The sequence below is a fragment of the Rousettus aegyptiacus genome, unplaced genomic scaffold (assembly GCF_014176215.1).
Source record: "Rousettus aegyptiacus isolate mRouAeg1 unplaced genomic scaffold, mRouAeg1.p scaffold_m13_p_2, whole genome shotgun sequence".
In the NCBI taxonomy this organism is placed as follows: domain Eukaryota; kingdom Metazoa; phylum Chordata; class Mammalia; order Chiroptera; family Pteropodidae; genus Rousettus; species Rousettus aegyptiacus.
In genome coordinates this window covers 94,095,596-94,110,756 of record NW_023416295.1, presented here as the reverse complement: position 1 = coordinate 94,110,756, position 15,161 = coordinate 94,095,596, and the positions used below count along the sequence as shown (strand labels likewise).

At 46.1% G+C, this 15,161-nt stretch overlaps 1 protein-coding gene across 24 annotated transcripts in view; it reads left to right on the top strand.

The window, feature by feature from the left end:
- CACNA1C (calcium voltage-gated channel subunit alpha1 C) overlaps positions 1-15,161 on the top strand; it is a 607,203-nt gene that overhangs the window by 61,131 nt on the left and 530,911 nt on the right. For 7 of the 24 annotated variants that reach the window (XM_036236206.1, XM_036236204.1, XM_036236205.1 and 4 more), the window contains exon 1: positions 8,984-9,617. The exons of the other annotated variants lie outside the window; for them this stretch is intronic. In XM_036236206.1, the coding sequence (XP_036092099.1) occupies positions 9,569-9,617 (49 nt within the window). In that variant the 5' untranslated portion in view covers positions 8,984-9,568. Of the gene's footprint in view, positions 1-8,983; positions 9,618-15,161 lie in introns of those variants that run through there. 24 annotated transcript variants of the gene reach the window in all.

Sequence of the window (15,161 nt, the reverse complement as noted above, 5' to 3'; positions counted from 1 at the left end):
TTAATAATTATATAAGACAACATAATTACATTATGAGCTTTAAAGTAATTATTAATATAAAATTAAATAGTATTGGGAATATATCTTTTAAAAAGATAAATGATTAAAGGAGTATGTATCTGATTAAAGGAGGCTTTCTGGATACTATTCTTTCAAATGTCTTCTTCCTTGGTTCCCCCGGGGATAGTTATACCACAGGGAAATAGACCACGGAAGGAAAGAGGGGCAAGTATGAAAGGTATGCCCTCTCCTGTGGTGTAGGAGAAAGATGGCTGTGAACGTTCAGAAGAGAAAGGAAAAGTGGCAGCTGGCCTCCAGCCTCTGCCCAGGTTGTCCTCCAACCAGTGTCAAGATTGAGTATCTATGAAGTTGAGATTCTGGAAACCGATTCCATTAAAACAATCCATTTACCACAAGGGCTACTCACACAGCAGTTTGAAGATACTGCGAACTACTCCAAACATTTTCCAAGCCTACTTGGGAAATTATTAACATGTCCTTGATTCAGCCATACAAGAATAGTTTGCATAAACTACTCAATATAAATAAATACAGCATAAACATTCCTTTCCTTTCAGCAGATTTTGGGGTATTTCATCTGCAGAATCAGTTGAAGTGGATGCTGTCTTTGATTTATGTAGAACAAATAAAAACTATTATATGCTACATAAATTATAAATGCTCTCAATATTATTCCATCACAAGATCATTATGGTTATAACTTGCCCTCTTATGAGTTAGAATCATCGGCTGATTTTATGCTGATTGGAATGGAAACCAATTCCACTAATCAGAACTTGGCAAATCCCTAATCACACATGGGTCACACACACAGAGTTGTTGATTTACACTTGGAACTAAACTGTAGCAGAAGTTAATATAGGTGTCACTTTATAAGCAGCATTAGTCAATCCGGAAAAAAAAATGATTCCCAAGAGTTGATTAATAACAAAATAATGAGATTATATTTACTGCAAAAGATGATTATAGAAGCAAGACTGAACATGAGAAGGGCAGAACATTTGAATCTGATATAGAAAAAGGCAAAACTGGTAAACTCTGAAAAAAATGAAACGTCTTCCAGTGTGACTTTGATCTAAGACTTCTCTAATAGGTAGAGCTAGTTCTGCAGGGTCAGGTGAAGAGATGGTTGGAAGTGTCCTGACACACGTGAAAACTCTGCCAAGTTCTTGGGTCTACCAGGCTCCACCTGGCTGCTAAATGGAAGTCATTTGTCAAATTAATGATAGTTACCACCAAAAAGATATCCTTTTTGTGGGCCATGTAGGCTCCTCGACTTTGCTTTAAGTTATTACCTAAATGTATTATGGGGCACTGACTCTCATTGGCAATGATTAGTTAGCTATACATTCTCCACCACCCAGGGCTTGGAAAATCGCCTTTAAACAACTTGGAAGCTGAGTGATTAAGCCAGTGATTAATCAAATGTAATTAATTATAGGGCATTTGGGTTTACTTTTTAGAATGTAAATATTTGGAATTATTCCTATCTGTGTAGCCTATGTTTGTATTCTTCTAGATTTGATGCAAGGTTGGGACTGCTGCAGGTTGACCTTTAAAAGATCCCTAGACTCTACATTCAGAATAGAAGATCATCTTTTAAAAAGTGGTCTTAGGGAACAAATATACCTTTTTGTCTAATAAGGTACCCTTGTCCCAAATGTCAGACAAAGGGTTGCTTGACCTATGTCAGACTAGGTACCAGAAAATTGCAAGGCTATATAATTTCTGGTATTAGCACCAGTGAGTGCTTTCGGAATTGGCCTGGAACAGTTAAGAAGGTAAAGTGGTTAGGGAGGCTGGGTAGCAGAATGAGTTCTGGGATTCAAAATCAGATCCATTCCTACCCAGCTGAGTTGGTGTGGCCAAGTATTACTTAACTTCTCCAAGCATTCAATTTCTCTAATTTAAAAACTAGGGATAATGTTTAATTTAAAGAGTTTTTATAAGCGTGAGATTAGATATTGAGGGGGAGGAACACCTTCCATAGTCAGGCAACTATACTGCATTTATTTACTATTCACTTAAGTTTTAACATATGCCCATAACTTCCATTTTATAAAGGAAGAAAGTGAGACTCGGAAAGAGCGAGGTTGACAAAGTTTTGGTAACTAGTAAATGTTGGACTTGAGGTTTAAATAAGAATGGGTGGCGGGACATTCGTATAAGTTAAGGAGGTATGGTGGGTTGAATGGTGGTCCTCGAAATGTTTGTCCACACCTTAATCTCCAGCTCCTGCGAATGTTACCTTATTTGGAAAAACAGGCTTTGTCAACATAATTAACTTAAGGATCTTGAGGTGAAGACATCATCCTGGATTTTCCAGTGAGCCCCTAATGCAGTGACAAGTCTTCGTATATATGAGAGGCAGAGGGAGATTTGATGTCCAGGAGGGGAAAAGGCCATGTGACCATGGAGACAGAGACCAGAGTACTGTGACCACAAGTCAAAGAATGCCAACAGCCACCAGAAGCTGGAAGAGGCAAAGAATGGATTGTTCCCTGGAGCCCCTGCAGGGATTTTAGACTTCTAGTGTTCCAAACTGAAAGAATAAATTTTCGTTTTTTAAAATTACCCAGTTAGTAGTAATTTTTCTTATGGCAGTCCTAGGACACTAAGATATGTAGGAATGGCTTCCACTCTGTGACAGACTTTGAGCACTTCAAAAGTAGACACAATATTGGATTGGGTCTGAACCAGACTGAGGGGTTCTTTCAGAAGGTCAGCAGGTCACCTGCATGAAAATAACTTTCTCAGAATTTTAACAAGTAATTAAGAAAAATTTTAAAATGATTTGGCTTGTCTTTTGGTACCAGCTTTTCTTTGCAAAGAGCCATGGGCGTGAGGCCACATGTTCCCACTGTACAGATGAGCGAAAGTGGTACAGGCTGCTTACATGATTGAGTCTCAGCCATTGACTTGCTGAGGCCGAAATAGAGTGTCATAATTTGAACTCACATGTGGTATATGTGGACCTCCAGGAGGTCCAGTCCCAGGATTAGGCCGCTGACCACTCTGCTACTTTTCTGTCTTTGGCGGTTAAGCACAGTATTGCTGAAAATCACAAGGGTAGGCATTTACCACAATATTGTTATCTCTGCTATTGGAGATGCTCTAGAATGAGGATTGAATTCCTGTCATGCCAAACACCCTGGCCTCCGCTTGAAATTGGGGCTGAGCTGCCAAGAAAGTTCTCCTCAAATGCAATATATACAGAAAACCTATCAGGGATCTGGTCTGTCCTGTGGCTTCTAGATAAGTAGGTGAGGAGAGATTTCAATGTGATGTAGGGAAAATCTTTGCCAAGAGAGGTTCTTAAAGACTGACATAGGTTGTGTAGGCATCAGTGTTATTATGGGTCTTTAAAAAGAAGGGCAGGGGTCACTCCGTTCTCTGAACTGTGAGTTGGGAGAGTTTTCCTGAAGCCTTCTTCTCCTCACCATTTTAGTTCTAGTACCTGAAGTGTCTTGTGTAGTAACTGAGGTATAGTAGGTGTTACTAAATGATGGCAACAAATTCAACAAATATGTACTGAGGGGACCTGTGTGCTGGGCATCAACTATTTACTCATACAAACATCTAAGCAAAGTAACCAGGAAAAGGGTGGGAATACTGCACTGATGCACCAGTCAGGTGTGATCAAGGAAGCAGTACCACCATTAGTAACAGGGAGTAAGGGAGCGATTGTAGGAACTCAAACTTACCCAACCGTGGAAGTCTGTTGCTTCTGTATCTGATGATGATTCTGAAATTGCTATAGATCAGCAGAGCCAGAAGTCCAGAGGAAAAGCTGGATGTGATATAGAAACGAATGAGGCCAAAGTGAAACCCCAAAGTCGAATGGAACCCCTATTTGTCTCTTACCATTTCCAACCTTGACTATGAAACATAAAGCTGGCACCTTTATCGCAGACTGGGACATAACGCTTTGCTGAGATCATTGCTGGCAGGAGCTGGAGGAGCTGTGGGCACACACCAACAGGAAAAGCCAGCAGATGGGGGACGGTGTACCGTGTGGCGAAGCAGCCCCTGGAGCCGTGCACCGACCGTTGCAGCATGAAAGCTGCTGTTTCACTTCTACCTTCCAAATGCTTCACGAATATCTGTTGTGGACAACCCTGACCTGGAACCACATAGGGAAGGTAATTTGGGGAAATACAGTTCTAGCTTGGTTAAGTTGACCCAATACCAAACCAGTGAGTACAGTGATGTTCCAGTCTCTGGCCTCTGAGAAGGAATGGTCCTGGGTGGCCCCGTATCGAGGTAGAGAGGGTAACCTCTTAGAAGGCATATTGAAGCAGGGCCTCCTGACTCACCTTTTTCTACTCTGGTTTACCATAAGGTTTCACCTGGTCTGAAGTGCCCACCTTATACATATACACAGACAATCCTATGGGTTAGAATTTAAAGAATGAAACATATTCTCAGAAGGTCATTGCTAAAATGTACTCATTATCTTGGTGCTCCTAGCTCTCTACCATCATCACAGAGTGGCTAACTTCTAACCAGTCACCTGGGGATGCAATGAGGAAATATGAGCATTTGTAAGAGATACTGGAGAAGTGATTTTTGCAGGTGGGTATTGGCATGTAGTGCTGAGAGGCTGTCAGGGTGGGTAGAGGGCATCTTGGGGCTTTGATGGGACAGTAATGCCATAGTCATTCATTAGAGGTGTTGTTCTGGGCTAGGGAGTGGGGTAATGGCTCTTGTCTGAAGATGTGGTTTCCTAGGGAAGAGAAGAACCTGCCTGGCAACTTGACTGTCAAAGCATGGGGCCAGACAGGAAAAAAGAAGGAAAATTTACCTATGATCTCACTTTCCCAAGAAAGTTGTCAACATTTTGGTGTGAACCCTTTGTGGTCTATTTCCCAGTTCAAACATACACTTGTTTTTAAAAGAAAAATGGGATCATAGTGTACATGATATCTTATGTAATATTTTATATGAAAGAACATGATTTTTAAAAATAGTGTAAATAGTCTTTTTCTATGTCACTAATAGTATCCCTTAATATTGTTCACATCTATTTAAGGATTTCATTGTATGAATGTATCCTAGTTTAGTGTAGACTCTAATGACAGACTGCTGGGGTTCGAATCCCAGGTCTTGCAATACTTACTAGCTATGAAAAGTTGGGCAAGAGGTTGACCCTTCTGTGCTTTAGTTTCCTCTCTTATAAAATGAGGATAACAGTACTTCCCTCACAGAGCTGTTTTGAGGAGCAAACGACTTTTTACATGTAGATAATCTCTCAATGTTATTATTTAGTCAACCTTTTTTGTTGGATATTTAGATCGTTTCTGAGCTTTTCACTCTTATGAATACCCTGTAATTAACAATTTCAGTGTGCTCTTAATCACTTCCAAAGGAAATATTTCTGGCCACATTAAGGAATCTTTTCCAGAGTGAATCATGCACTCAACATACAATTGAGTGTCCATATGTACAAAACACTATGCACAAAGAAAAATGAACACAGTTCTCTTCCCTAAGACATTAAAAATGCAGTGGGGACAGAGAAAAAGCACATTCACATACAAATATAATACTATGCAGAAATATAACACTATGTAGACAGAGTGGCACAAATGAAGAACTATGGACGAGGAGAGAAGAGAGAGCACCTTCAACTGGAGAATTAAGTCATGCAATAAAAGAGAAGAAAAGACTTCTTCCTTTGCGCCCACTACCTCCCAAATTCCCAAATCAGAATTCAGAACAGTTTCCGTTTGTCGAGTTGAGAATTTGTCACCTCGAAAGAGAGCATAAAGGGCTGTATTCCAAAGTTAGAAGCCAAGATATGGGCTTACATTGCAAGGCCAAATATTTAGGAAATACCTTTTTCTGGAAAGTAAAGAACACATTTCACAGCTGAAAAGAGAAGTGAAAAATGAAACTAAAGAAGCATGAAGGTAATATTTACTTGCTAGATTTATACAGTGTCTACCTTTAGAAAAGCCTAGCTATAAATCCAGCACGTGCCCCCCTAACACTATACACTCTGTTCTCAGTTATCTGGTTCTTTGTGAATTCTCTGCAGCACATTTTGCAGTCATTTTACTGTTATTTTTTACTAGTCATTTCCCTCCCCCAAACCAGCTCACCTTTAGTCATCCCTTCCAAGACTGAATGGGAGTTTGGAAGCAGACACTCCTGGGCTAAGTCTAGGTTCCACAGTTTACCAGCTGGGTGACCCTGGACGTGTAACTTAAGTTTCTAAGTCTCAGTTTCCACGCCTGTAAAAAGGGCATAATAGTAATAATGTAATCTACCTTATGGCATTGCAATGAGGATTAAACGACTAATGACTGTAAAGCACCTATCACAGCACAGACCATTCAACAATGTCAGCTATTATTATTCCCGTTCTAATGGTGTATAAAGGTGATAGAAATCAATTTTAATTTAGCATTTGTTTAATACAAATAATCAAGTACATGAATCTCTGAAACAGGACTATAATGCATCCTAAAGCTAAATGGAAGGGATATTTGGATTTGTGTCATTTTTAATTTTCTCTATTAGGTTGAAGACTGAATATGAACACACCAGAATGGTAAAGAGGCCAGATTTCTTTTGTAACCAACAAAATCTGGATTGCTGTTTACAGCAGAATGAAGGTGACTGGTAAAGCTTAAGGCCTCTCACAGGGATATTTGCACTTTAAGCTGAGTCCAAAACTCTTGGCCAAAGGGAATGAAGCTGGAGTGTAGAGGTTTCAGATATTGATCAGGCAACAGAGGGAGGTATTTTGAGGCAGAGAATTGTTGCAGTCCTGAAACCATCTCAGATATTCACTTATTCATTTAATATATATTTATTAAGTATGTACTGTCTGCTAGACATTGTTCTGTGTACCTGGGACACACCGGTGAACAAAAAGAACAAAAATCCCTGCCCTCATGGGGTTTACATTTTAGCAAGTAACACAGACAGTAAACAATACAATTAATAAATAGACTATGTTAGACAGGAATTAAATGTCATATAAAAATAGAGAAAGGGTGAGATTGGAAGAGCTGGAGGGTTAGGCAGGTTGCAGTACTAAACAGGGTAGTCAGAGTGAGGCTCATTTGAAGAGAGTAAGGGAGTTCACCAGGTATATATATCTGAGGAAAGAGTGTTTCAGGCAGTGGAGATGGCTAGAGCAAAGGACTTAAGGTGTGTGTGTGTGTGTGTGTGTGTGTGTGTGTGTGTGTGTGTGTATGAGAGAGAGAGAGAGAGAGAGAGAGAGAGAGAGAGAGAGAGAGAGAGAAGACAGACAGACCGGGGGAATGGGGATGCATTTGGGAAAGAGCAAGGAGGCCAGCGTGACTGGCACAAAAGGGAGAGTAGTAGAAGACAAGAGAAGTCATACACAGCTGATCATGTCAGTGGGTCCTTGTTGCAGGTTCATGAAGGCTGCTCTAAAGATCTTGGCATTTGCTAAGTAAAACGGAGCCATTGGAGGGCTCTGAGCAGAGTAGTGCTGTGATGTGACATTTTATGTGGATTACTCTGACTGTAGTAGAGAAGAAACCATGGGACGGGCATGGAGGGGAGATCAGGGAGAGCAGCCTCTGCAAAAACCCAGGTGAAGGGAGATGTTGGCTCAGATCTGGAGGCAGCAGCAGAGGAAATGAGAAGTGAATTTATCTGGAGGTAGAACCAAGAGGATTTCCTGAAGGAGTAGATGTGGGTGGATGAGAGAAAGGGGTCAAGAATGATTTCACGTTTTTGGCCCCATGAAATAGGATGGGGAAGGCTGTGTGAGGAGCAAGTTTGCACAGAAAAAAAGAAACTCAGTGTTTGGATATGTTAGGTTTGAGCTGTCTATCGGACACCTAAGTGGAGACTGAGATTGGCTGTGTAGCCTGGCATTCAGGAAGAGAGGTCTGCCCAGGAGATACAAATTTGATATAAACAGCTGCTTAAATCGATGGAGACGGATAGGATCACCCAGGGAATGAATATAGATGGGAGGTGGGGCGGTCTGAGGGCAGGACGGTGGAGTTGTAGGCTCCTCTGTCAGGGCTTAGGAGCCCACTTTAGAGGAGCTGGGGCCTGCAGTGGGTGCCGTGGAACTTGCTGTAATGAGATGGAGAGAAATGTTCGCTTCTTCCGGAAGGAGAGGCGCTCAATAGATTCCTGCCAGAGTTGCAAAAATAATTAAGAGAAGTAGGTAAGTATATCCTAGTAAATACGTGCTCGGCTGCCTCCAAGGAATTAGAAAACCTGGGTCTATTAATCTATTCAGACATCTGGGCACCACTGCCTTGCCTACGAGACTCCGCCCTCCAGCCCTTTCTCTCTCCCCTCCCCTCTTCCCATCTTCGCCTCTGTATGTCACTTCTACAACCGCTCTGATTATAATTGATCAGACAGAATCACGGAATTAGGGCTCATTTTGCTGTTTTGTTCGGTGGCCAGATCTGCAAAGAGACTCTGCTAGTTGGGCAGATTGTAGTCCCCTCTGTTGGAATTCCGCTCACAGAGGCCTTCCCGTCGTGGACGGCCGCGAAGGGACGCGCCGGTGCTGCCGAGGACAACCGCGGTTGGGGGATGGAGGCGGCCGGGCGCGGGGGTGGGGGAGGACGTGTCGGCGCAGCGCCCGTGAACCCCGCCAGCACCCACGGTCTGCCTACGCCCCGTCCCCGGGGGGCGCCACACGCAGCCCCCCGCCGCCGCCCTCCCCCGGCGCGCGCCTCGCCTTCGCGCCTTGACGTCATGTGGGCAGCCGGGCTGGCTCGCCGGCGCGGCCGAGGGCCGAGCGGGCGTTCGCGGGGGGCTCGGTCCGCGCCGTGCGCCCTGCGTCGTGCGCCTGGTCCCTACGCGGCGCCGCCGCCGCCGCCGCGCCACATCTGGAAGCGTTCAGCGCGTCTGCCTCCAGCGCGCCGGGCGGGCGGGGAGGGCGCGGGCGCGGGCGCGGCGGCGGGCTGGGCTGGAGGCGGTGAGCGCGGCGCTCTCGCGCGCCCCGTGTCTCCCTCTCGCTGCCTCTGCAGAAACAGCTCCTGCCAGAACGGCGCTCGGCGCGGCGCGGCCCGGAGCGGCGGCGTCCCTTCCTGCCCCCGCGCCTCAGGAGTTGCCGGAGCTTCTTGACAGAAAAGAGCCGAGCCGGGGCCTCAGGAAGGCTGGCCAGGAGCGGCGGAGACGGTTCAGCCCCTGCTGGCCCGGGCGTCCCTCGCTCCCCGTCTGGGGTCCATCGCTCCCCTCGCCCCTCCTTTCCGCCTCCTCTCGCGCTGCCTCTCTCGGTTTATTTTTTCAAACGGTGTAGCCGCCAGAGGTGCGGTGTTAAATTCTTGGAAGGGGCCCGGATGTACTGAGGATGCATTACAATTTCACTCAAGGAGGCAGTAGTGGAAAGGATCAGTTTTTGGTGTTCGATGCAATAATGGGAATCAGGTAATCATCAGAAGGGAAGAAGAGATACCGCAGATCCACGGCTTCCTTGAATTTTGCACGAAAGCCGCCGACCTAGGAGGAGGGATTAATCCAGACCCGCCGGGGGGTGTTTTGACATTTCTTCCTCTTTGTGGCTGCTTCTCCTTTTAAAAACGATTTTTGGTCAATGGTCAATGAAAACACGAGGATGTACATCCCAGAGGAAAACCACCAAGGTAAGGCTGGCCCCGCCGCTCGGCCGGGGCTCCAGCGCGAGCTCCCGCCCTCCCCGCCGCGCTCCGGCTCGCCCCGCGGCCCCGGGGCCGGTCCCTGTGGAGTTGCCCGGGGCCCCTCCGCCTCTCCAGAGCGGTGGGACCGGGGCCCGAACCCCGTGAGACGGAGCGGAAAATTCCCGCCCCTCCCCCTCCCGTGCCGGCTCCTCCGGCGCATGTGTTTCCTATGAAATTCCAGGCGAGGGGGAAAAGTTCCCCAAGTGTCTGCTTCTGCCTCGCTTTCTCGCGTTTGCCTGGAGAGCCCAGCTGCCCGGCCGGCCGTGCGTGGGGGAGGGGCCGCCGGCGCCGCCGAGCCCCGCTGTTCCGAGCCCCGGCAGCCGGGGTCCCTCGCCTGGCTCGGGGCGCGGCTGGGAGCGCGCGCGCGTGCACCTCGCACCAGGCCGGCCCCGCGCCCTGACCGCGGCCGGGCGTCCCGCTCGCTTCCAGGAGCCTCTGCCCTGTGTAGCGCGCTCCGTGTGGCGGGTGGGGGCCAGGGGTTCAGATGCAAGTCTCGGTGTCCTTCTCCCTTTCCCCAGTTTCTTTCCCTCTCCGTCTCCTCTCTCCCCGGCCCACCTACACCCACCCACCTCTCCACTGCCATTGACCCCGAGGGTGCCCACGCCCCGTGTGTTCTTATTCGCACCCGCATGTGAGCTAGCACCTGAGGATGTAAACGGTTAGAATTCGGGCGGTGTGTGGGCTTTGCTTTTTCATGTGTTAAGGAAATAAAAGGGTGTGCCGAGCTCACGCGGCTGCACACTATTGCCCAGTGTTTTCCAAGCATCTCCATCCTTCGCATCAAGTGTCACCAGCTCCCCCTGTGAGGGGGATGGGCTTTCAGGTAACTCTCCACTTCTTGGAAACTTTCTCCTCCCGCTCCCCTTATTAACAAGTGATTGTTTTTTTTTGCCATTGCTCAGCAATTAAGGTCAAGATGGAGTGTAGAGGGGTGGTCTTGCTGGAGTGTGGCAGCCTCTTGTCTGTTCTCCATGGTTTCTCTGTCTCTTTGGGTGTAGTCGCTCCCTTTTCTCTCCCAGTTTCCCAAGCCTCCCGTATTTACACTCATCAATCTCTTCCTCCCGAATACCTGTCGCAGTTGGTCCTGCTACTTCCTGGGGTACTTTAAGTGATCCTCCGAGGACCAGCCTAGTGGAGGGGTTGTCTCCATGTTTCTTTTTTCCCCAGCCTCCTCCCTTCTTTTGCCCTGTCTCTACAATCTGGGGACAGTGCCCTTACCCTTTAGAGCCAGAGGCTGCAAGGCACCCTACCTGCCTGGTCTCCGTGCATCCTGAAACTGATTTTGTGGCCAGTTGTTGCTCTGCTTTCCCGTTTGGGTGGCAGTGTGGGGATTTGGGCCTCTTTTGGTAGAAAGAATTTTGTCAAGGGTCACAGATTCTAGGGTGAGCCAGGGCTCTGGGGTCACAAGGGCAGCTTCTGTTTCTGGATTTCTCTACCCCATGCCCGGTCCCTCATCTGTTCCCCTGTCCCCTTCCTAGCTGATGAGTAGTGAATGGATTAGGAGGTAGGGAATGAGAGACACAAAGGAAAGGGTGATATTTGTGAAGAGGGGGATTGGATTTCTCTCCTCCAGGTTCTCACCTCAGTATAAGCAGCCTCGAAAAGGAGCACTTAGTAGTATTGTCCTTCACTATACTAACAATGGTAGGATACTGTGATGATAATTATTATTCACTTAATAATTTTAATTTTAATAATTATTCACAATAATCTTAGTTTACAAGGTCTCCTTTTAGTACAGGATAAACCCCTTCTTAGCCCTTTTCCTTCCTTCTTTTTGCCTCTTTGTCCCCCAGTTGCTCCTTCCCCACACACGAATGCAGGGAGCAGACATTAAAAGTAGGAGACGACCCTGGAGAGGTTTGTGAAGAAGATGGAGGGAAAGGGAGCAAGGGAGCAGGGAGGGCCGGGAGCTCTGCCTTTCCAGCAACATGCCAACAAACACTATGGCAACCTGAATTCTAGTTCTCTTGGTTGAAGCTGCAGTGATTATATAATTCACAGGAGCAGTTTTGCCTCCATTCCTGGATGCAGTTCTCAGGTGAAAGAGCACCAGGATCCCTGTCTCCCTTCCATTTCCCATCCTTGGTCTTTGTCATTGTCCAGGTTTTTGAGGGGAGAAGAGGAGGAGGGTGATGAAGGTGGGGAAAGGCAGACCTGGAAGAACATGAATATTTACAAGGAAGGGGCTGCTCTGACTTAATAACCAAAGGGGCAATGAAACATAATTGAGGGTTAGAGTTTCAGGAGAGAGAGAGGAGAAGCCAAATGATTACCTCAGATCAGTGATGGTGACAAACCAGAGTAGAGAACCAGCAAAGTTGCCAGTGGTGAGGCCTTACATTCTTCTCTTCCTGACAGGCTCAAAGGTACTGAATGCATCAGCCCTTTCTCCTCCAGTTTTTCAGTGGTGTGTATATGTGTGTGTGTTGAGGGTTGGGGTATGGAGGCTGGTGGTCAGGGCATCAGAACAGCCTAGAGGACCCCTGAAGGGCTTTTGACCCTGGGTTTCAAGCTGGGAGTGGCTCATGTGGGCCTTGCCTCACCTTTAGTACCCTATCTGCTCTGGTCCCATGCCAGCCTCCCACTTTTCTGGGATGATTTTCCATTGCAGACTACAGCTAGCAAATGAGTTTCTTAATAGTAAACCATTTAACAAATAAAACATCGGTATGTCCCTAATCTTCTGGAGACAAGGCAGAGGGCAGAAACATGTGTTCTGGGAGTGGAAGACACACCGTGCTTTCCTTTTAACTACTTAGCAATGCAGCAGAATAGTAATCATCATAATCAAGTAATAATAATAATGATCACAGTTAACTCTTTACAAATGGTCAAAGAACAATGTCGCTTGCACCTCAGCTTGTGCAGGTTAAAGAGAGTGTGACATTAGCTTCTCTGTCTCTGGATACTGCATGGAGGAAACTGGAGAAAAAGGGCTATTGAGGTTTAAAATATTGTTCCTAGTATTCCTCAGATACTTTCTAGTATATCAGAATACTACATAATAGACTATATTACAAGAATCAATTATTCATTATTTCCATAGATCACATGCTAACATTGTTTAAGTGTGTGCCTACACACACACACACACACACACACACACACACTCACACTCACTAAGGAAAAGCTTTTTTGAACAGATTACACAAGAACCTAATGTACTTTGGGGGACCCAGTGTTGCAGAGAGGAATAGTGGTAATGCAGTTCCCTAAGATTGGACATTTCTATCTCATATTCAGTGGAAAATTGCTTTCTACAGGTAGATGCTATAGGTATAGTACTCTGCGAACAAAATGATGAGCCATTAGCCCCTGGGGCTCTCTCTAGACTCTTAATGATGACTTGGGACTCTTCATTTAATTTTCTCTTTGACTTAAAACTGCCTGATGTGGGTTCTTCTGTGCATAAGACCTAGACTCAAGAGTCCGAGGAGCTTATTGAATGGGAGTTTTGAGGCCCTGCTGACCTTTTTATCCCCACTTCTTACATAGGCCCTGGCTCATTCTAGGCCCTTAATACATGACTGACTGAATGCATTGCCTGCATGAAGCAATGAATGCAGACCCAGCAAGACCTAAAGTGGCTGTGGTTTCTGCCTCTCCCAGTAGGTGGTGCTCCAGGGCTTAGGAGTCAGGAAAGGGGCAGTCATGTCTGGTTTGGTGAGGAAAGATGTCTGGAGGGTTTGGAGAGAATGTCCTGTCCTCTGTGCCTCTTTCGTCATGTCCACACCTGACCCTGTGCAGAGAACTTCAAAGACCAGTGTGTGCCCCCATGCCACCACACATACCGGAGGCCCCTCCAGTATGACTGAGTTCCTCAGTGACCTTGCCACCCTCTGGTAATGAAAATCTACCTTGGATTTCTCCCACTCTATTGCACACTCTTCCCTCAGACTTCTGTTGACCTCTAGCATAGACAGCATCCTGCAGAGCCTTGAGGGAGGCTTTTGGGTGATTAGTTGAACTCATTTTGGCTGTATATTAATTTTCTCCTTGATTTACTATGGTTTAGTAACCAGAGGGGCCAGTGGTTCCCAAGTCCAGTGGAGCATGAGGTGACCTGAAATTTGGGATCTGGAAACCCTAACCTTTAGGGTTACAAAGCTTGTTGGCTCAAAGGCAGGAAGACATTTTCCTTACTTTATTAGGGAAAAAGACAAAAACAACTGGGTACACTTCACAGCTGATTTCTGTTTATGAGTCTGGCTGGTCTCCTGCTGGGTAATGGCGGAACAGCTCTCAAGACCTAGGTTAGGAAGTAACTGAGATTTGTTCTAATTTTCAGTGATGTTTTCCAACTCCTGGTGTTTTCTTTTCTATTCATTTCTTCACTTGGCTTTCTTACTTGTCGTGGTAAGTTCTATGAGGTCTGAGAAACCCTTGCCACTGTATTAAGGGGTGAGGGAGTGGCTGACAGCACTTTCTTCCTTTTACAGTAATTATTCTTGCTCAGTGTTGCAGCTTTTTGTTGTACAGTAGTTACAGGTCAGCCAGCGTCCTCCCAACTGTTCCTTCAGGGACTCTGAAATCAGTGCTCAGCATTCAAAATCAGGGGACAATTTTTATTTTCTAATGTGGACTGAAGAAAGCAGATAGGTTGTTTGGGAAACACCTGGAGACTTAACAACAAGAATAATTAGCAAAATAATCACACTGATTTCATATGTTTCTCGAGTCTGTCCTCACTGTTGCCTAAGTTAATGATGGGCACTGTGGAGAAGAGCAGAAGACTGATAAAAAAGGCATGGGGAATTGTTTTGCAAAATATCAGGTGCTAAATATTTAGCGACATGAGTGCTAAACATTCTGGTAATGAAACAACACTCCGAGCCATGACTCATTATTAAAATAATTTAGTAAACACCTGTTTACATGTATCTCAAGGTTAGGTACTGTATTAAGAAAAAGTGACAGGATCCCTCTGGGAAAATGCAACATCTTTCATTGCTGTGTGAAAGCCAGGCATGTATGCTTTAATAGGACCCGACACGGAAAGAGTAAAATGGAGGGCCAAAGTAATTAATGTGATTGTTCGAACCTAAAACCAATGTGCTATCGAGATCTTCTTTGTGTCTTAATTCCAAGATGTGCTTTTTTGTTCAAGATCAGAGTTCATTGACCCAATGTCACGTTTCAGCAGACCTCGCTCTTTCCCTCTAGGCTTTAGGAACACTTGGAGGCAGCTGCTTAAGGGAACTGGAGAGGAGTCTCGGCTTCCCTGGAGCCTTGGGACCCCTGAGGCCTTTGCTGCAGCTCTAGCCGATTATATTGTGTGGATGGGAGCCCAGGAGGGCCTCCCCAAGAAGCAGGGCTGTGAAATGGCTGGGAGCTTTAGGGAGGGGGTCTGACGGGAGATGGAGGAATGCAGGAAGAGGCCCAGCCACCTGGGGGTATCCATGGGGTAATTTGGGGAACACAGTTACTAACGTGGAACTGAATTAAATTTAAGTTGGGATTGAAGGGACATAAGGAGGGCAGTTTGGG